Below are 22,592 nucleotides of genomic sequence, written 5' to 3' on the forward strand. Positions count from 1 at the left end.
ACTCAGATGACCCAGTAATGGGTTTACGGGAGATGTTATTGAGGGTAATATTCTGACCAAGTTTCACTAAGACTTGGCTAAAATTCCGAGTGTTAACAGTCAAATTGTTGAAGACCCACCACGGACATGGGGTTATCACAATAGCTCCCAATGAGCATTTTGTGTTTCGGTGAGCTAAAAATTTCAGTCAAGGTAAACAAATGTAAGAAAAATTTCCATGTTTTATTGTTAAATAATAAACAAAGACATAATACATAAGACACGATGGAATATGAGTTTTCCGAATGAGCTTTTCTATAAGGTTTAGATCATTACATATCAGTGAAATACAATGTATACATCTTTTTGTATTATTGCAAATTGTTAACAATTTTTAAGTATGAAATTGCAGACTAGACAGCCATCATCCACATGCAAAACAATAAGCCAGCATCAGCAGTGTTCTACAATACACAATTATGAACTTTGCTACTACCATATTATAATTTTAGTTCACCTCATTTAGACACATTGATATAAGATACCATGTACATGTCATTTAGATATGTGTATACAATATACAGTGTATAGAATACAGAAGCCAATATTCAAATCAGCAGACCAGAAAATATGAAGATATCACATTTTTCTGGGCTGTGAACTTGAAAATATTCACCTATTTAAGAAGTTGAAAACTTAAGACCTAAATATTCTGAAAATAACTATTGAATAGAACTGTTCAATTAGTAGCAATTAAGCAAATATAGAACACCTAAATAGCTAAACAACTTGAAAAATCAAACCAGTTCACCATAAAAACACTAAATTCTAACTTGTATATAATGAATTTTCTTACATGTATTTATTTCATTGCATAACATAAGCTGTTTATTCCTACAAAGTCACTGATTTCAAATCATCAGTAACATTTCTTGTCCAATAAAACCTGACACACCATTCTGCATGTGAATGACAGTTACATACATCAGAATTGCCTATATTTGTATCAAAAGGTCAACTGATTAGGGTTCAAACATGTATTGTTATACTTGGAATTTAAACAGGTCAGATTAAGTGTATTTAGAATTAACAGCAAGTAAAAATTTGTTTACAACAGTCTCACAACAGAATGAATTTTGATTTAGAAATCAGTACCTCAGATGGCTTAATGTTGATACAGTATAAAGCATAAATATTACTTATATTTACATATCCAGGGCTTCATAAAACACATTAAACAGTATCGCTATCAAAACAACTGACAAAATCTTGACAGCACGCAAATCTTCTCTATAGCGAGATTACAAGTTCTATTTCATTAAGATTGTATGAATACAACAATTAAGCAAAATAGTAAACATATCTCTAAGTGGTATAAACAAAGCACACACAAAACAGTTCTTTAACATGTAAGTATTGTGACCTTTGATAGTAGCTAAATCCCTTGTATTCATTTTCCCTAGAAAATGCTCTAAAACATAACTAACTTATTTATTGTTAACTATCTTCATTTTCATAAATGCATTCATACGTTTTTCAAGCACAACACATATTGTAAATATGAAGACTCCCAGAGATATAAATTAGGGCATGCAAATTTCTGTCTGATATTATCAAAATCAATTACGACTGTGTCCATGTAGTAACTGTTTAAAGAACACAAAATGTCAATGCCAGCAGTGAGACAATATAAAGAATATTCACAACAAAAGGTGGAATACAGCAAAAATAATGTAAATCTAGTCTAACGTTTAAATAAACCAATGTGCATCTTGAAAGCTTAAATCAAAAACATTGAAGTTGAAACTTTTCCTGACCTTTGTGTAACAATACTTAAATTTTATACCAATAGTAAAATAACCCTTCCCATGTGAAGAAACACAAAACTTAAAACTAACCACAATAAGTTGACAAGCCACTTTTCCAGTCAATGACTTACTGGTAGCATTGTTTCTTTAATACGAAATTCAATAAAATGAGAAGTACAGATCTGTCTTTATCTAAAGAACTCAAATACTTTTTTTCATTTAAACTTTCTTCTGACAATATAACCCGGTCATATATTACCTATAATTGTACTGTTCTGTACATGAAATTAGTGTAAAACTGGTATGATACATTAATATTTTGCAAAAAAAATTCATAATCCTTAATGGTAAAAGTTGTTTCTGAATTTAAGGAACATATCGATGTCTGTTGCTGTTATCAGTTACAATTTCAGAAGGTATGTGATCTAAATAAAAACTTACACTGAATACTCGTTTAGACTTTCTTAAGTTAAAACAATCCTCCATTCAGAAATAAGATAAACAGTAACAATGGAAGATTTACAGCAAGTATTTAAAGCCTAACAGTCTAAAAAGTTGGCAGCCATAAGTAACTCGAGTGCAATTTCGGGTGCAATAGGGAACTCTGGAATCTCTGTTGAACTGTTGGTATATCGTACTTTGTATGTGAAATACATGCACACCTTCTGTAAAACATGTGATCTGAAATAAATCAAAAACTAACAAAATGAACATATAAACATTCAATACCGCCACTAAATGATCCAATGTAATAAATAGGATGGACTAAATTTTACATACTGCAGATAGGAAAGATAAGTTTTGTATCTCAGTAAGCAGTAAGAACAACATACAGCCACTTTCTGTCAAGTGTTCCATACAGAATATTGCAAGTGACAATTCATGAACAAAGCTAACTCCTGGCTGTACCTGTGGTAAGACAGCAGATTATGTAGTCTAAGGGAAGTAACTTCAAACTTCTGGTATAATTTACATGAACAATTCAATAAGATTATCTGTTCACTGGCTTTATTTCTGATACAGATACAAGATTAAATCAGTTGTCTATTCAAACAAGTGCCTTTATAAATAGATTATTCTGACCTGAATAACCTGCTGTCATTTTGACAGTTTCCATTTCACCATAAAGATTTTAAGATTATTACTTATTATTATTATTATACCAGATTTATATAGTGCCCTTTTCATGTTCAATTTCACATTCAAAGGTGCTTTACATAGTTATCATGGTAATAAATCTTTTACATGGATTTGCAAAGCAGCCACCAAAAACAGATTTACTTGTTTCACTTGACCTTCAGTTTTGCCTAGCAACTTGACATATGGGAGTATTAGCCCTTCATGTGCTTTTATTTTTTGTACTTCAGCTTTTTTACTTTTATAAGACAAAAAAAGGTAAAACAAATACTTACGGTATTTCTCTAAAATTTATTTCATTTGTTTCGTTTTCAGCAAACTGACCTGCAATAAAAACAGTAATTTATTTTAGCCAACCGGACAACAACATTACATATATAAACTGTCAAGAAATACTACTATAAATATATTTTTTCAAAGTATGTTCAAAATTTCAGGATCCTGCAGATTTTAAATTTAATACGTTACATTTTAAGATTTTCAACACAACCGTCACAGCTTTAATACCTCATTTCTCCCCTCTTTTAACACCCAGATATTCCAAAATTTCATTACTTTTTTTATGATTAACTTTAAATAATATTTTTCTTTATGAACAGTAATATACAATGTTTGTAAAAACATAATAAATCAAAATAAACAATATCTTATTCAATTATGTATTCTCTGACCAGTATGAAGTGTGCTAATCAAGAAAACTTTCCAAACCTTAGAAGGATCAGGTTTATTGAAAGACTGCTTTTGGAGTATAATATCATATGATAAACATCTTAGTCACTGCATTTGAAACTGCTCTGAAGATGTGACATACCTGGCCCACTCAACATGGCTTTAATTGTGCCAGAGGTAAGAGCATGATCTCTTTTCACAATAAACTCATGACCATCTGATGATACCAGCTTCACGTACATAGCATCTGGCCCCTCACAGCCCCCATACACCTTCTCTTCATCCCCTTTGTCTCCTTTCTCATCGGACATGGTTTATATGTGTTTTCACCCCACCTCTGAAAATATAAAGATCAAATGCTCATTTACCTTACAGAATTTCATGTAGTTAGTTTATACTAATTTGTTTTAGCTGGATTGTAATGAAAGCTTCAAGCTTATTGGAACCAGTAATGGTTTCATATGAGAGGTCATGGTCGTGAACACAGTGGGGCTCTTTACAGAATTTAAGCATTGTTCATCCAGAACTTGTAATTTAGTTTCAGTATAGATTACACAGTTACATAGATTTGATGCTGAAATTTTGTTATACAGTAAAAAGAAGCATACTTCCAAACTCCATTTTCGTGCTTTTCTGCAATCTGACGTTCAAATAAAAAAGGAAATGTTTAGACCTATGCCATAAAGCAGAACTACTTAAAGTCAACTATTTAGATTTCTGTTAATGCTTCTGGATTCAGCGGAGGAATTCTAAACTGAATTGGTACTTTTTTTTTACATCATTTGTCTACCTTTCTTAAACAAAAATTATTATGAAAACAAGAGGACCATGACCATCCATGTTGTACCACAGAAAAGTGGTCTCGGGTTTTCCCTACGGCCAAAAATAAAAAAGTTACTAAAAATAAGCTATTTATAGTAACATAAAAGGGAAGTAATTAATACAAAAAATTATTGTAAGTGAACAAAAGAAGGATCTGCCATAAATCTGTTGACATAAATATAATTTCAGATCAGTATCTTCATTAGTTACGGAGATATACCTATTTTAATTTGAAATAAAGAGAGGTAATTTGACATAAAATCAGTCCATAGTTATCTACCCAGATTGTCTCAGTCCAACTAATGACAATAATGAAATTTTAAGTAAGTCCTATAAGTACTTACTGATATAAATCCATTTTGATTACAATCAGGGGAGGTAATCAGATATAAAATAACTGGAACGTACGACTGGATCTGATTCATCATGGAATCCAAGATTTATTGTTGTTGAAGATATTTTGGAGGTTTGTATCAAATAAAACCTTAAATGAAGTCTCTATATGGCTGCAAAAGCCAAAATAGCCAATTTTGGACCTTTAAGAGGCCATAACTCTGGAACCAATGATGGAATCTGGCCAGTTCAAGAAAGGAACCAAGATCTTGTGGTGATACAAGTTATGTGCAAGTTTGGTTAAAATCAAATCATAAATGAAGCTGCTATTGTGCAGACAAGGTCAAAATAGCTAATTTTGGTCCTTTCAGGGGCCATAACTCTGGAACCCATTATGGGATCTGGCCGGTTCAAGAAAGGAACCAAGATCTTATGGTGACACAAGTTTTGTGCAAGTTTGATTAAATTCAAATCATAAATGAAGCTGCTTTGTGCAGACAAGGTCAAAATAGCTAATTCTGGCCCTTTCAGGGGCCATCACTCTTGAACCCATAAAAGAATCTCGCCAATTAAAGAAAGGAACCAAGATCTTATGGTGATACAAGTTATGTGCAAGTTTGGTTAAAATAAAATCATAAACGAAGCTGTTATTGTGCAGACAAGGTCAAAATAGTTAATGCTGGCCCTTTCAGGGCCATAACTCTGGAACTCATAAAGGAATCTGGCCAGTTTAAGAAAGGAACCAAGATCTTATGGTGATACAAGTTGTGTGCCAGTTTGGTAAAAATCAAATCATAAATAAAGCTGCTTTTGTGCAGACAAGGTCAAAATAGCTAATTTTGGCCCTTTCAGGGGCCATAACTCTGGAACCCATAATGGGATCTAGCCAGTTCAAGAAAGGAACCGAGATCTTATGGTGATACAAGTTGTGTGCAAGTTTGGTTAAAATAAAATCATAAATGAAACCACTATTGTGCAGACAAGAAATTGTTGAAGCAAAGACGGACGCACGAAGGGTGATCACAAAAGCTCACCTTGTCACTATGTGACAGGTGAGCTAAAAAACAACAACAATACATCAAAACCACTGAAATTAGAGTCGCAGAAATATGTCACAAAACAAGAAACGCTCATTTGTTGACAATCATTCAGTCTGAATAAAACTTTTTTCTATCTGTGATAACTTGAATGTCATATTTATACATGATAATTATCTTCATTCTCTTATTTTCTTGCTGCTTTGAAACCTCAACACATGATATTGCATGTTACCAGACAGCACTAAGTTTTGATCATACTTCATCTAACAATGAGCTTTGCAATATTGTAAAATTCTATAATAAAGCTGGAAAATGAAAGAATGACTAAACTGACATTTTGTCTAACGAAAGAGAAAAGAAAGATTATTGGCTTGGCAATATTTCAATGATAAGCTTAAAACGATGGGATGAAAACAACTAATGGTCCGTGCTCACCACTGGCTGTTTTAAGGAATCAAGAATCATAAAATGCACACTGGCTGTGTATTTCACACCTTTCCAAGCAGCGACACATGTCAGAAATAAACAGCAGGACGTTATTATCAATAGCTGCTCAGATGGTAATGGGAAGCAACTCGGTGGGTAACCGGGGTTGAAACTTGTTTGAATTTAGTACTGAAACGACAATTTTCGTAAATTTATTTGCTACGTTTTCTTAAAAACTACCAAGCTTGCGAGTTCATCTGCCTCATCAATGACTTGTTTAAACAGAATTATTTTGGGGACCGTTAGGGAATATGGTGTACTAAAGTGTACAAAAAAAGTGTTTCATGGAGAACCCATTTATATAAAAGATTAGAACGGGTGAATTTGTCAAAAGCTTAAGCAGGGCTTAAGTTAGGCTTAGATTTTAGATAGAAGTCACTTCTCCCTCAGCAAAGATTAGGGAAAAGTGGAGAGATCTTAGGGAGAAGCGGAGATTTTGGTGCCACAACATGCTAAACAAAAAGAACGTAAATAAACTTGTAAATGTTTTTATATAATTGCCTGTTTTTGTTTAAGTCTATTAAAGTAAATAACAAAAAAAAAGAGAGAAAAGAAATCAAGCTTCCAGTGCTAACTGCATTAAAAGTTAATCATAAAAACCCATAAAAGCATTTAGCAGTCTATTTTAATATTATTAAATGTGTATAAAAACCCTATTATTTGCACATAACATTTCCCTATTATTATGTAATAATATTTTGTAAGACTACTAGGGGATGTGCTCCAACCCTTATGGAGCAAATAAATGGGGTAACCTTTTAGGGCCCGAAAAAAAAATGCGTATTGCACTGGCCCTGAATTAAATACTTGTTAACAGCAGTGACGTCACATGAAATAAACATGTTCCTTTGATCCAGCTGGTGTTGGCATGTATTAAAAGAAAAAGGTGTCCAACAGGTTTAACCCAGTTTCTGATGCAGGTGTCAAAATGTGCGCAATTTTCAGTTAAGTTATTTTTGTCACGGTAAGTGTCTAACTCTAGGTATTTTAAAGTAGATGGATTTAACAGAATTAATTGTGGTAAGATACTTTTAAAAGGACAAAAGAGAATGTATAAGTTAATGTAATATCAATCCCTACTGCTTAGTTTATAGACACAAAGTGATGTAACCACCTTCGCACTTCTGGGGAAAGTTTTATGTGTAGTGCTTAAATTATGTCATAGTGTATAATGCCTTGCAAATTGTCAACAGGCAAATAATGGGTATCACCATAATAGTAAAAAATCGGGTGAGTTGGATTTCGCTTTGATGTCAGATTAAAGCAAAGTTGCGAGTACCAGAGTGACTATTTCCCTCAAGTCGCCCCCTAGCTCAATCCCTGCTAAGAGAAGTCCAGAAGGACAGGAACAGTTCTGTTGGCCTTCGCTCAATGATTTTCTAAGACTATCAGAAAATTCAAGGAGTCGAGCTTCACAATCGGAATCCATGCTGCAAATCATAAAGGATGTTATGTCTGGTAAAGTAAGAAGGGAGATAAGATGAGACTGTGCTCGTTAAGCTTGCATAGAATTTCAAGGAAATGAGCCTGTAATTTGCTGGGTTGCTTGTGTCACCATTTCTAAAACAGTGGTGCCACACTGGTTTTGGTTCAATCAGACAGAAGAGAACCAGTACATCTATAGGGACTTTTGATAAGACAGAAAATACAGCAATTTCTTCCCTCATTTCATCTCAGACAAGAGATTTGCTTAGATCATGACCAGTAGCTTTAACCGAGGATAACTTTTTTTGCATGCAAGTTACTATCTCGGAAACTGATGCAGATATTGGATTGAAACTTCCGTACATGTCTCCAGTGATGCAAAGGAAGGTCAAAGCATCAATTCTCATAACCTTAATTTTGGACAAGTTATGCCCTCTTTCTTGTGCACAGATATTGTTGTGTTTGCATGCAAGTTGCTATCTCCAAAACTAATGGGGGCATTGGGTTAACATTTTTCACATGTCTTCAGGTTTGTAAAGCAAGGTAAGAGCATCAAGTTCCGTAACACTTACTTTAAATTTGGCAAAGTTATGTCCCTTTTTTGTAGTAAGAAAGCGAGGGTTAAAATTTTACCATCAAGTTGCTCTTGTCAAAAGGGCGGTACTGGGTTGAAAACTTCTTATATCTATTCAGGGTTTTAAAGCAAGATCATAAAATCAAGTCAAATAATCCTTGAATCATTATTTCAGTTCTAGAACGAAAATCAGTCATATTGAGAATTGCCTTCGAATAGTGGAGCGTGCTGTCATTGTTCTTTTAAAACCTTTTACTTTCTTCTAAATGCAGAGTAACTTTGATATGCTGTTTTGGCATTCATGCCCCCATCTGTAAATATTGCTGAATAGGACAGAGGTTGAGAAATCTGCTTCTTACAGCAACATCCATGTCAAGCATATTTCGAGGGTTCTCTATCTGATTCTTAAAGCTTGTAAGTTTTCTTTCTAGGTTCACAAGGGACAACTTTGAGAAAAACATCTAGGCTTAAGAACACAAAATGAGGGATAAGGACAAATAATCCACAAAAGAAGCCACACATTGATGTTGAAGTTATAAGTAAAAAATTCAACCTCCCTACTTGCTGACAAACAGTCTTTCCACAGACACATCTGGTACTGTTGTCTAGTTAGCTCAGTAGTTGAGGCACTGTACTGCCGGTCCAAAGGTCACGGGTTTGATCCGGTTAGCAAAGAATTTCTTTCCATGGCCATTTGCAATCTACCTCAGTTCATACGAATGTAGAGCTGTCAGTTCCTTATGAAAGTGTACTGGTAAGTCACTTAGGTTGCTAAGCTTGCCAGAAAGAGAGAGAACATTTGTTACCATTAGTGACTGTCAGTCATATGTGGCAATAAGATTGTTGGAAATAGTTTTGAACCCAATTGAACAAGGCAGTCTGAACGACAGCTAAATCCCATGCCACTGCTATGGATAGTCAAAGGGTAAACCTTTGATTTTAGCTGTGACCTTGACCTTGAACTGACATGGCTGACTCATGAATTCTGCACAACGTCTTGATGAGGTGATCATTTGACCAAAGTTTCATGAAAATCCTTCAAGGGGTTTAGGAGATACAGAACTGAAACCTTTGACCTTCAGTTGTGACCTTGACCTTGAGTTGACATGGCTGACTCATGAGTTCTTTATGAGGTGATCATTTGACCCAAGTTTGATGAAAATCCTTCAAGGGGTTTAGGAGATACATAGTGGACACCAAATGGAAGGCTCAAACCTTCTACCCTTAGTTGTGACCTTGACCTTGAGCTGGCATGGTTGACTCAAAATTTCTGCACATCGTTCTGATGAGGTAATGATTTGACCCAAGTTTTATAAAATTCCTTCAAGGGGTTTAGGAGATATAGAGCGGACACGAAATGGAAGGCTCAAACCTTTGACCTTCAGTTGTGACCTTGACCTTGAGCCGACATGGCTGACTCATAAGTTCTGCACATTGCCTTGATGAGGTGATCGTTTGACCCAAGTTTGATGAAAATCCTTCAAGGGGTTTAGGAGATATAGAGTGGACACAAAATGGAAGGCTCAAACCTTTGACCCTAAGTTGTGACCTTGACCTTGAGCCGGCATGACTGACTCATGGGTTCTGCACATCGTCTTGATGAGGTGATCATTTGACCCAAGTTTTATAAAATTCCTTCAAGGGGTTTAAGAGATATAGAGCGGACACAAAATGGAAGGCTCAAACCTTTGACCCTGAGTTGTGACCTTGACCTTGAGCTGGCATGGCTGACTCATGGGTTCTGCACATTGTCTTGATGAGGTGATGACCCAAGTTTGATGAAAATCCTTCAAGGGGTTTAAGAGATATAGAGCAGACACAAAATGGAAGGCTCAAAACCTTGACCCTGAGTTGTGACCTTGACCTGAGCTGGCATGGCTGACTCAGGGTTCTGCACATCGTCTTGATGAGATGATCATTTGACCCAAGTTAGATAAAATTCCTTCAAGGGGTTTAGGAGATATAGAGCGGACACCAAAAAGGCAGGCTCAAACCTTGACCTTGAGTTGTGACCTTGACCTTGAACCGACAAGGCTGACTCATGGGTTCTGCACATCGTCTTGATGAGATGATCATTTGACCCAAGTTATATAAAATTCCCTCAAGGGGTTTAGGAGATATAGAGCGGACACAAAATGGCAGGCTCAAACCTTTGACCTTGAGTTGTGACCTTGACCTTGAACCGACAAGGCGACTCATGGGTTCTGCACATGTCTTGATGAGTGGATCATTTGACCCAAGTTTGATGAAAATCCTTCAAGGGGTTTAGGAGATATAGAGCGGACACAAAATGGAAGGCTCAAACCTTTGACCCTGAGTTGTGACCTTGACCTTGAGCTGGCATGGCTGACTCATGGGGTCTGCACATCGTCTTGATGAGGTAATCATTTGATCCAAGTTTTATAAAATTCCTTCAAGGGGTTTAGGAGATATAGAGCGGACACGAAATGGCAGGCTCAAACCTTTGACATTGAGTTGTGACCTTGACCTTGAGCCGACATGGCTGACTCATAAATTCTGCACATCGCCTTGATGAGGTGATCGTTTGACCCAAGTTTGATGAAAATCCTTCAAGGGGTTTAGGAGATATAGAGCAGACACAAAATGGAAGGCTCAAACCTTTGACCCTAAGTTGTGACCTTGACCTTGAGCCGGCATGACTGACTCATGGGTTCTGCACATCGTCTTGATGAGGTGATCATTTGACCCAAGTTTTATAAAATTCCTTCAAGGGGTTTAGGAGATATAGAGCGGACACAAAATGGCAGGCTCAAACCTTTGACCTTGAGTTGTGACCTTGACCTTGAACCGACAAGGCTGACTCATGGGTTCTGCACACTGTCTTGATGAGGTGATCATTTGACCCAAGTTTGATGAAAATCCTTCAAGGGGTTTAGGAGATATGGAGCGGACACGAAAGTGTTACGGACGGAAGGACGGACGGAAGGCTGGAAGGACGGACGCAGACCATTCCTATAATCCCTCCGCCATGGCGGGGGATTAACAACATCAAGAACTGGTACTTGGTCTTTTAAAAGTCAGACTAGCATTTAGCACATTTCATGGCTGTACTATGTACAAAGTTTGAAAAAAAGCATACTGTTTGTTACATGCTATTTGTGAGCATGGTGAATTCAGTTATGTCATTTTAAACAAAGACATTTTCATTAAAAAAAAGAAATTCATTAGCATGGGGGGGGGGGGGGGGGGGGGGGGGGGGCGAACAGAGACAGCAGAGTTGAGCTTATTCATTTTCGTAACATATTGCTTCAATGGACATGGTGATATCAACGTCCCTGGCTAAAGGTTGTGGATTCGATCACCTGTCAAGATATACAAAAGTAGTTGAAAATGGTAAATGTATCAGCAACTGTCCCTGGCATTCAGCTCAAATGTGGAAAATGGATTCTCTCACACCTGCGTGGCATGGTTACCGTCCAGAGTGATTATTATGCCCAGTGTCCTATAAATGGGTCTTGGCAAACAGTGCAGACTGAACACCGCAAAACAGATCATGTGATCAGGGTCTACACTGTTTCCTTAAATGAATTTCAGTCACAACAATGATTGTTACAGTTCAGAAGCTTTTGAACTGTTAGCGTATATGTAACGTTCCCCATCATTTTCAGTTACTCGATAAAGCGTTCGGACTACAATTGTTACTCTTGTCACTCAGGTGAACTCGGGTGATCTAGCCAGAGTTACACGGGTTTGTATGCCAAATGTGCCCACTGTGGCTTTTTTTTAAAACGGAAACTTAAAAACGGTGATAGAGTATAATACTCTGTGTAAATATCGATAAAATGTGGCCGTAGGCCACTACCATAGAATACCGGAAATCAATGAGTGACCCGATCCGGCAATTTCAAGAATTTATTTTCATTTTGTCTGATTTATTTTAAGCCTTATTTTTTTTGTAAAGCAAAATTACTGACAGAATGTTTTCAAGGCGTGAACGGTCAAATTCAAGCAGTTTTTTTCAAAATCCAAGTACTTTTCCAGGTTTTGTAGGGTTTTGTCATTTTCAAGGAGTTTTCAAGGACTACCATCGAATTAAAGGACTTTTCAAGACCTGTGCGAACCCTGGGAAGGCTAAGTGGACAGTTATATAGAGCACACGGAATTTGCTGAGGCTATACTCTGATAAGGTTTAAGCCTTCAAAATTAAAGTGAGGAGTGTAGTGATTCGAAGCTTCTGGTAAACCTGGAGCCCGGTTAGCTCAGTTGGTAGAGCACCCAACTTGCAAGGAGGTTGTAGGTTTGAGTCCTACACTGGGAACATGATTTTCTCACCAAAATACAACAAGACATTCCAGGCAAGCACACAGTGTGAAAAATGAATATAATCGGCACAACGGTCAATGCGAATAAAGGTATCTGCACGACCGTCGTATGGTCCTATGGATAACGTAAATAACAAAGGAACACCGAATAAATCATGATGATTCGAACTGGCAGAAAAAAAGATATATAAAGATTAAACAAAAAAATGTTAAATATCCTGGGGAAAAAATATTTTTATTGATAAGTTAACCCTTAGAGTATTTATGTTTTACACACATTTGGTAGCCTTTACGAGATAAAGGGACGTTTTCACAAACAGTTTCTTTTACTTTTACGGTTAATTGATTATTAAACAGTTTCTTTTACTTTTACGGTTAATTGATTATTAAACAATCAGTTTGGTGCCGATTATCATTATATCTTGTTAAAAATTATTATGCTTAATTTATTTTTTTTTCTGCTGAATTTCAAATAGAATTCATTTAAGGGTTACAGGCACTCATTTATCTGTTATCAACAGTTTATTTTACAACAAACTTATCGGCACAGAACAGGCTTGTCTAGAGGTACGGATCCTAGTTGTATAAATAAACGTCGGACTTCAATATTTTATGATTTTGACATTTCATATAGTCCGACGTTTTATCGAAAGTATGAATTTCCCGATAGAGCTTTCCTCAAAAGTTCTTGCGGAAGGTTTTACAAGTTCACGGTAGAAGTGACTTGAAAGCGATAGCTAAATACCAACAATGGACAAAGAAACCTAATTTACACATCCATTGAACAGTACTGTCTTACTGAATATATTGAAGATCAGTCCGCACTTTGAAAATAAAATTTACATCCATTCACTTTCACAACACAACACGAAACTGTCAAATCTTCTTTATTATAAAGAATAATTTTAGACGAAAAAATATTCTCACGGTCGGATATGAAAAACAAGAAACGCGGCAATGCCACAAAACCAGGTTTTCAACACTTTTCATAAGAATAAACAAGAGTGCCAGAATGTCATAATATACGCCCATCACAGCAAATTTCTTTACTCTAGCACCTGTATTTGCATTTTGTGGTTGTTTAGTAATCATTGTAATTCCTTTGTTTTTCTAAGTCCACAAAAAAACTCCTTACCAGGTAGATATACCTGAAAATACACCTAAAATTAGAAAGTAACAACTATGTTGTACCACAGAAAAGTGGTCTTGGTTTTTCCCTACGGTCAATTATAAAAAAGTTACAATATAAGTTATTTATAGTAACAACTAAGGGAAGTTAATCTTAAAAAAAACAAGAGTGCAAGAATGTCACAATATACGCCCGTCACAGCAAATTTCTTTACTCTAGCACCTGTATTTGCAAATGGAATTTTAACTTTGTGGTTGTTTAGTAATAACTGTAAGTGTTTTGTTTTTCTAAGTCCACAAAAAAACTCCTTACCAGGTAGAGATACCTTAAAATACACCTAAAATTGGAAAGTAACATCTACGTTGTACCACAGAAAAGTGGTCTTGGTTTTTCCCTACGGTCAGTTATAAAAAAGTTACAATATAAGTTATTTATAGTAACAACTAAGGGAAGTTAATCTTAAAAAAAATAAAAAAATTGTAAGTCCTCACAAAAATCTTTACCAGGTAGAGACTGGTCAAAATACACCTCAAAATTGGATGTAGCATGCATATTGTACTACAGAAAAGTGGTCTCGATTTTTCCCTATGACTAGTAATGAAAAAGTTACAATATAAGCTATTTATAGTAACAACAAAGGGAAGTTATTCGAAAGAAGGAACTGCGCATGACACTTCGTCTCATGATGGTGTATAATTGTGTCAAGTTACATCAAAATCCCTCCATGCATGAAGAAGAAATGCTTCGGACAAAGTCATTCTTGTATCTGACCTTTGGCCTCTAAGTGTGACCTTGACCTTAGACCTAGGGACCTGGTTCTTGCGCATGACACTACGTCTCGTGGTGGTGAACATTGGTGCCAAGTTATATCAAAATCCCTCTATGCATGAAGAAGAAATGCTCCGGACAAAGTTTTCATTCTTGTATCCTTTGACCTCTAAGTGTGACCTTGACCTTAGACCAGGGACCTGGTTCTTGCGCATGACACTCCGCCTCATGGTGGTGAACATTGTGCCAAGTTATATCAAATCCCTCATGCATGAAGAAGAAATGCCCCGGGACAAAGTTTTCATTCTTGTATCCTTTGACCTCTAAGTGTGCCCTTGACCTTAGACCTAGGGACCTGGTTCTTGCGCATGACACTCCTTCTCATGATGATGAACAAGGTGCCAACTTTCATCAAAATCCTCTATGCATGGAAGAAGATATGCTCCGGACAAAGTCATTCTTGAATTTGACCTTTGACCTCTAAGTGTGACCTTGACCTTAGACCTAGGGCCCTGGTTCTTGCGAAATGACACTCCGTCTCATGATGGTGAACAACGTGCCAAGTTTCATCAAAATCCCTTCATGCTGAAAGAAGATATGCTCCGGCCCAAGGTCTGTGGACCGCCCCCGCCGCCCGCCCCCCCGCCAACCAGGGGCGTTCCAAAATTTTAAACGCCCCGTTTTTCAAACGGGCGTATAAAAAAAAAAAAATACAAAAAAAAAAAATTGTAAGTCCACACAGAAATCCTTACCAGGTAGAGATTGGTCAAAATACACCTCAAAATTGGATGTAACATGCATGTTGTACTACAGAAAAGTGGTCTCGATTTTTCCCTACGTCTAGTAATGAACTAGAACTGTCACAGGAGTGACTCATACCCCCCCCATACGGTCTTGTCACAGAAGGATGGCAACCATAAGAATCTTAAAAATACTTTGGAGACTTCATCCTGGGCTTCCACATATAAGTAATCTAGTATAATACTGTATAGTAATACTAGTAAATATATTAAATCTCTAATATTAGAGATACACTAAAGTAAATTTTTAAAAAAGTGTTAACCGACCCATGTTACCACAGAAAAATGTTTTTACTTTTATATAGGACTTATAATAAAAAGTTAGAAAAATACCTAAAATATATGAAAATCAAAAAAATAGGATTTCTAAAAATAGACTAATTCCTGGAATTTAAGGGAAGAAACTCAGTACAAAAGTTAAAAAAAGGTTTACTTCCCTTGGCTCTAAGCCAATCAGAATGAGATATAGTGAAAATACATCAAAGTTAACCTTAAATTCTAGTAAAATGGGACCAATTCAAGAAAAATTAGTGTCGAGTTATGCTCTTGTGTCACATGATGGGGTGATGAGGTGGAACATCTATTTTAAGTCTGAAATCAAATCCATTCAGTTTGTAACGAGATATAGTGAAAATACACCAAAGTTAACTTTAAAATTCTAAGAAAAAGGGACATAATTCATGAAAAATTTGGTGTCAGAGTTATGCACCTTGTGTCACATGATGTGGGTGATGAGGTGGAACATCATTTTTAAATTTGAATCAAATCCATTTGTAATAATTGAGATATAGTGAAAATACATCAAAATCAAACCTTAAATTAAAGTAAAAGGGGACATAATTCATAAAAATTATTTTCAGAGTAGCACCCTTTTGTCACATCATCTGGGTGATGAGGTGGAACAAACTATTTTAAGTTTTAATCAAATCCCTTTAGTAATAACTGAGATATAGTGAAAAAACAACAAAATTAACCTTAAATTTAAGTAAAAGGGGACATAATTCATGAAAACTTGGTGTCAGAGTTATGCACTTGTGTCACATGATGTGGGCACAGATGTGGTGATGAGGGGGGGAACATCCATTTTAAGTTTGAATCAAAACCATTCAGTAGTAACTGAGATATAGTGAAAATACATCAAAATCAAAACCCTTTAAAATTTTAAGTAAAAAGGGGGATAATTCATAAAAAATGTGTCCAGAGTTATGCACCTTGTGTACATGATGTGGGTGATGAGGTGGAACATCTATTTTTAAATTTGAATCAAAACCATTTAGTAATAAACTGAGATATAGTGAAAATACAACAAAATTAACCTTAAATTCTAAGTAAAGGGGACATAATTCATGAAAACTTGGTGTCAAAAGTTATGCCCTTGTTGTCACATGATGTGGGTGATAAGGTGGAACATGTATTTTAAGTTTGAATCAAATCCATTTGGTAATAACTGAGATAATAGATTTTGGGACGGGACGGGACGGGACGCGACAAAACTGACTCCTATATACCCCCCTCAAACATGTTTGGTGGGGGTATAAAAAGTTACAATATAAGCTATATATAGTAACAACAAAGGGAAGTAATTCTAAAGAAGGGTACTGCGCAAGACACTTTGTCTCATGATGGTGTATAATTTGCCAAGTTACATCAAAATCCCTCTATGCATGAAGAAGATATGCTCCCGACAAAGTTTTCATTCTTGTATCCTTTGACCTCTAAGTGTGACCTTGACCTTAGACCTAGGGACCTGGTTCTTGCGCATGACACTCTGTCTCATGATGGTTAACAATTGTGCCAACTTTCATCAAAATCCCTGTAGAAGATATATGCTAACCCTAACCCTATTTTTAGTAACAATGACCTTGACCTTGATCCCAGAAATCCCAAAATCAATCCCAAGCTACAACTTTATATAAGTTTTCTATACACCAAGTTTCATCATGATAGCTCATTCCTAACTTAAGTTACTGACCGGAAACCCTTTTTCTATTTTAAGTAACAGTGACCTTGACCTTGAGATATAGTGAAAATACATCAAAGTTAACCTTAAATTCTAAGTAAAAATCTAATAACTCAGGTTTTCAACGTTAAAAATGTTAATTAGTTGTAAAGTCATATCAAAGCAGTTTAAAAGGCTAGTCCACATGCGTTCGGCGTTAAATAATGGCCGCAGATTTTTTACAAGTGTCGTAGGCTAAACGTATTTGTTTTCATCTAAGCATGTATAATTGTTTCTATATATTAATTCGGTGTTGTATTGTCATGGGTGTAGGAGCGAGTTTAACTTTGGGGGGGGGGGGGCAAACCTTTTCGACCGGGGGGTGGGGGGGGTATCCCCGGTGCATTATTCATGACAAAGCCTCAAAGCCTTGTACAGGGGCCAAATGGGGCCCGAGGCCCCCTCAGCCTCTATGTTTTAGCAATCATTGAGTTATTTCTGATAATACACATACGACTAGGCACTGAACTGTCTTAATCAGTCTTTTTATGTATATTCTAATTAAGTGTGCCATTTTTTTTTACATTCTTCTGTTGAAGCCCTGGACATCAATCAATTTGCGCTGCATTTGTCTAATTTTGATATAAAGTGTGGAAAAATCATTTCCCTTTAATGGACAATGAAAAACAAAAAAAACATAAGTTTACATGCGTAAACAGGCTTAATTTGTTACATAGATTTTGCAGACGCTCAAACCCGGAAACCTGTAGTGATTGGGGCTCAATGATATATTATTTTTAAAATGTAATCAAAAAATGCTTTGGCGTGGCGTGAAACAGATTTCAGTACTCACACTACGAAAAGAGACAAGTCGGAATACAAGGGAAGGCCAAATGCAAATCAGAAATCAGGTAGAAAAGAATTATATGATGCTAAGTAAATGTTATATTAGACTGCAAGTTATATCTCTTTTCCAAAATATTGGGGGGGCCAATCTATAGTTTGGCCCCCCATGTCCTAGCTTTGGGGGGGCCTGGCCCCCGCTGGCCCCCCCTGCTCCTACGCCTATGATTGTTCATTATATTTCAATAAATTACGCTGAAAGATTCTGTGAAATGCATCGGGGAAGTGATTGGTGGTGCAGTTTTAGTTACGGTAGACCAATGTTTCATGTGTTAGAGAGATTTCTATCTATCTTCCATAACTGTCGAACCCCTTGCTGGGACGTAGACAATTTCCTACATTACACTTCAATAAAATAAAGTGGTAATCTGTGCTTGCAAATGGCTGACATTCGATTAAACTTGACACAGGGACATGTTGAACGTCCAAATATTAAAAGGCGCCCTGTCCAAGTTAAATGATATTGAACCAGTACGGATCCATACCCCTACTACTGGCCCTAGACACTTCCTTCTAGATTTATGAAATAAATTATTTCCTCTTCCTTGAAGATAAAAGTTATTTGTGAATTATAGAAATTCCTTGAGCTTCATATCAAACCATTTTAAATGGAACAGTAGATTCTAAAAGAAATACAACTGAAATTGATCTTTCCGATGATAATGCGTCATTCTCAAAATTGGAAAACATGATGTAAACAAAGCATTTTTTGAAGAACTCGACTTTCGGTCTTTGGTAGCACTTTGATGGCGTAAAAAGTACATTAAATAGAGTTTCATATGTGGCAGTTTACAATGGTAGGGGCTCTTACCGAGGGACGTAACGTAAATCACCGTAGAGAACGGTGTATTTCTCGGCGAGCAGGCGCTTGTCCCTATCAACAGTTCCCCGGATGTAGGTGACCTCGGGAGAATCTTACGGTTATTAATAAAACCCGGCCCAGCCCGGCCCAAACCACGGAAATAGCCGATTCTGATTGTACGGAAACCACCGGAAACTTACGGACGGAAGGCTAATATAATTACGAATGATATCGTGTCGATATCAACTTACATATTTTGAATTTAGTAAAAAAAATAACCACTGAACTTTAAATATGGCGGGGCTTCTTGATAAAGGTTAAAAATGGGTTTTTTGGTTTGAAAAACTTTAATATAATTTGAAAAACTTGTCCGAGTCCGTTTTTACTAGGGTTGTTTTAGAGCTTTAAATCTTCCTTTTTTAAATTTTTGTTTCATTTTTCATATTAATCACGTTTTTCCAAAATTTTTTTAATTTCGAAAAAAGGTTTTGGGGGTCAAAAAGTTTTTTTTTACTTTTTCCCCCAAAGTAAAATTTTTGTTCCCGGTAACATGAAAAAAATGTATAAAAGGCGGATTTTTTAATATTTTTTTAGGTTTAGGAATTTTTTTTGGGGCAAAAAAATTAATACGTTTTTTTTATACAGCAATTTTAAAGAATTTTAAATGACTTTTTTTTTTTTTAAAAATTTTTAAAAATAAAAAAAAAAATTTTTATATGTAAAAAAAAAAAAAAGGATAGGGCGGTTTTCCATTACCAAAAATTTCAGCGGTATTGAAAAATTTTTAAAAAGACGGAAAAATTTTTTAAAAAATTTTCCCCCGATAAAATAAAAAAATTTTTACTAAAAGGGTTTGTTACGCTATTTGAATCTTTGAACAGGGGCAAAATTAACGTACATAAAACAAATTATTTTTTTGTGGTCATTGCAGTTTGGGAAAGCCTTTTTTCCTTTGTTTTTGTTTTTCATTTTGGGAAATTTTCTAAAATTTTTTTAAAATATTTTTTTTTTTTTTTTTTTTTAAGTTTGGGAAAATCTCTGAATAAGAATAATTAATTAATAAAATTATTCAAAATTTTATTTTTAAAAACAGAAAATTTTCCTTTTTTCTTTTTGTAAAAACTCGTAAACCGGAGGTCCGGGTCGAAACCCCTTCGCGGATTTTGCCGTATCAACTTTCCCTTCTTGGTGGGTTTTTTCTTTCCGGAAGCTTTTATGATTTTGTTTTCAAAATTGGGTAAACCAAACTCAAAGCGAAAAAAAAATCTTTTAAAGGGAAAAATTTTCCATTTTAAATGGCACTCTATACAGAAACGATTCACACTGTTGTAAAAAGCCCAAGAAAAAATTGTTAATTTTGGAATTTTACCAAGTTTCCTTTCAAAGAATTTAATACTTAAAAAAAAAATTCATTTAAAAACATTCTTGCCCAAAATTAAATTTTTTTATTGTTTATTATTATTTTTAAAATTTTTATATTTGGTTGGCTTTTTGAACTAACAATAAAGAATCTTTTGAGGGTAATATAATTTACAAAAAAGTCTCGAAAAACAAAAAAAACTTTAAATGTTGTTTTTAAATTTTCAAATTTTTTATTAAATTTTTTTGTTTTTTCTTCCCTTTGTACTGCAAAAATTTACCTCCCGCCTTCTTTACTATGTTACTGCCCAAAAAGTGATTTTTGGACTTATATTGAGCGGGCTTAAGGGGATTCGAGATTATTTTGAGTTTTTATTGGAAAGAACCCCAACCTATGTTTTGAAATAAAATGTTTTCTTTTTTTTTTATTTTCCGAAATTTAGAATTTTTCAGTTTTATAAAAAAGTCGGGTAATTTTTCAGTTTTTTTTTGAAATATGGGGCAAATCCAAAAACCTAAAAATTTTACCACAATTTTTTTTTTTCCTTTGGGGTAAAAAAAGGGGATCTTTTCCAAAAATTAAAATTTAAACACAAAAATATTTTTATTTCAGATTTTAAATTAAAGGAAAAATTGCCTTAAGCAAATCGCCAAAATCAATTTTGTAATTAAATTATTGTTTTGAGTTTCTTTTTTAAAACGGAGTTTAAATTTTTTTTTGGGTTCCAATATCCAAAAATTATTTATTTCATTTTAAAACCCCTTAAAACCTTAGTTTTCAAAGGAAACAAATAGTGTGTTCTTTTTAAAATAAATTATATAAAAAAATTTAATTGTTTATGGCGAAAAAAAAAAGGGTTTTCCTTTCTTTTCCCCCTTTTTGTCTTTTTTTCTCTATTTTTTCGAATTTTTTTTAAAAATCAATTTTTACTAAAAATTTTGTATCAAAAGGGAAAAATAATTTAATCACCAAAAAAAAAGTTTACCAGATAATTTCTTTAAATTATATTCTTATTTTGTTAAAATTTTTTTATTTTTTTTCCAAAAAATTTTATTGTTACGGTGTTTGAATCAATTTACGCAAAAGCGGGAGAAAAAAAAAAGTACTTCTTATTAAAAACATATCAGGCTTTTTTTGGGGTGTAGGAAAATTAAAATCGGAATTTAGCAGGAGAATTATTTCCGTTGTGGCCCTTTTAATTTTAAACCCATTTTTGAAAAAATTTTCTTATAATTTAATTTTTTAAAATAAATTTTTTCTAAAAAAATTCAGCGCATTGAAAAAATATTATTCGGATAGTTTTTTTTTTGAGGTCACTTTGGAAAATTATTTATAAAAAAAAATTGAAATTTTTTTTACAAAAAATTTTACTAAAATAAAAAAAAATTAAGGAGGTTTTGAAATTAGAAACAACTTTTTTTAAAAAATTTCTTTATTTTTGAAGGAAAGCCTTGAGGAATAAGCTTTATATATTCAAAAAAACACAAAACTTCGAAAATAATACAAACTTTTTTGGGCAATTTTTTTTGTTGTAGTTAGTTTTTTTCCAATTATTATATTTATTTGTTTTGTTTTTTTTTTTCCCAAAATTTATTAAAACTTTTTTCATTCAAAACGAAAGAAAAATGGGGTAAATGATGAAAAGGAAAAAAGTATTTTATCCTTTATAAAAAGGGCCATGTCAAATCAACAAAATTCGTCTCCATGGGGAGAATGAAATGTATATCCTTGGGCAGAAAAAAAAAATTGGTTTTTTGCGCCTGTGATATGAAATTATTTTTTTTTCATTAAATAATTTATAGCCCTTTCCATTGTTCTAGTGTAGCCACATTTTCAACGATAAAAAATCGTATTTTTTTCAAAAGGCGGAGCCCCACACATATTGACCTCCACTGTGACGCCCAACCGTATTACGTTAAAAAAATGCGAGTGTTACAAATTAACCACAAAAGATCCCTAAGGCGCAGACATTTGTTTAAATGTTTATATTTGATGGGCTGGATTTGATAATAAAAAAATTTGTCTTTTTTTTATGTGTTCGATATGTGGATTTTAAACCTGTTAAAGCGTATCAAGTCGATAATTCGCTCGGGGTTGATTTGCTTTTATCGGCCGATAAATCCCATATGGCCAAGCCAAAAAAAACCAACATTGTCATTGCGATTAGTTTTTGGGTTTATACCAAAATTTTTTTTTTGGGCTCGTTTGTGTTTTGAAAGCTTCAAGCTTTATGTAACCACTCCCCCGAGTTCCCTTCCTGGAAAGCCCCAGAAAAATGGTGCATATGAGAAGTCAGGGTCTGACCCCAGTGGGGGCTCAAAACCCACGGCCTTGG

General features: G+C 34.7%; 1 protein-coding gene across 2 annotated transcripts; it reads right to left on the bottom strand.

Annotated features, from left to right (window-relative positions):
* Positions 1-203: 203 nt before the first annotated feature.
* On the bottom strand, positions 204-19,044 carry LOC123525274 (elongin-C). Of its 2 annotated transcripts, none has more exons than XM_045304185.2 (4): positions 18,907-19,044; positions 3,736-3,930; positions 3,200-3,248; positions 204-2,468 (listed from the first exon to the last, which is right to left on the bottom strand). In XM_045304185.2, the coding sequence occupies exons 2-4, from the start codon at positions 3,902-3,904 to the stop codon at positions 2,327-2,329; spliced, it is 360 nt and encodes a 119-aa protein (XP_045160120.1). In that variant the 5' UTR covers positions 3,905-3,930; positions 18,907-19,044; the 3' UTR covers positions 204-2,326. The 2 variants fall into 2 exon arrangements, with proteins under 2 accessions (XP_045160120.1, XP_053393977.1); XM_053538002.1 differs by having other exon boundaries at positions 18,889-18,976.
* Between the last annotated feature and the right edge of the window lie 3,548 nt (positions 19,045-22,592).

The sequence above is a fragment of the Mercenaria mercenaria genome, chromosome 3 (genome assembly GCF_021730395.1).
Source record: "Mercenaria mercenaria strain notata chromosome 3, MADL_Memer_1, whole genome shotgun sequence".
Lineage (NCBI taxonomy): Eukaryota > Metazoa > Mollusca > Bivalvia > Venerida > Veneridae > Mercenaria > Mercenaria mercenaria.

Excerpts from the sequence above, each read along its gene's own strand:
- LOC123525274 (XM_045304185.2), bottom strand. The coding sequence starts at position 3,904 with ATGTCCGATGAGAAAGGAGACAAAGGGGATGAAGAGAAGGTGTATGGG. Across the intron at positions 3,249-3,735 it reads AGCCATGTTGAGTGGGCCAG|GTCAGTTTGCTGAAAACGAA; the intron begins GTATGTCACATC and ends TTTTTATTGCAG. Across the intron at positions 2,469-3,199 it reads ATAAATTTTAGAGAAATACC|ATCACATGTTTTACAGAAGG; the intron begins GTAAGTATTTGT and ends GATTTATTTCAG.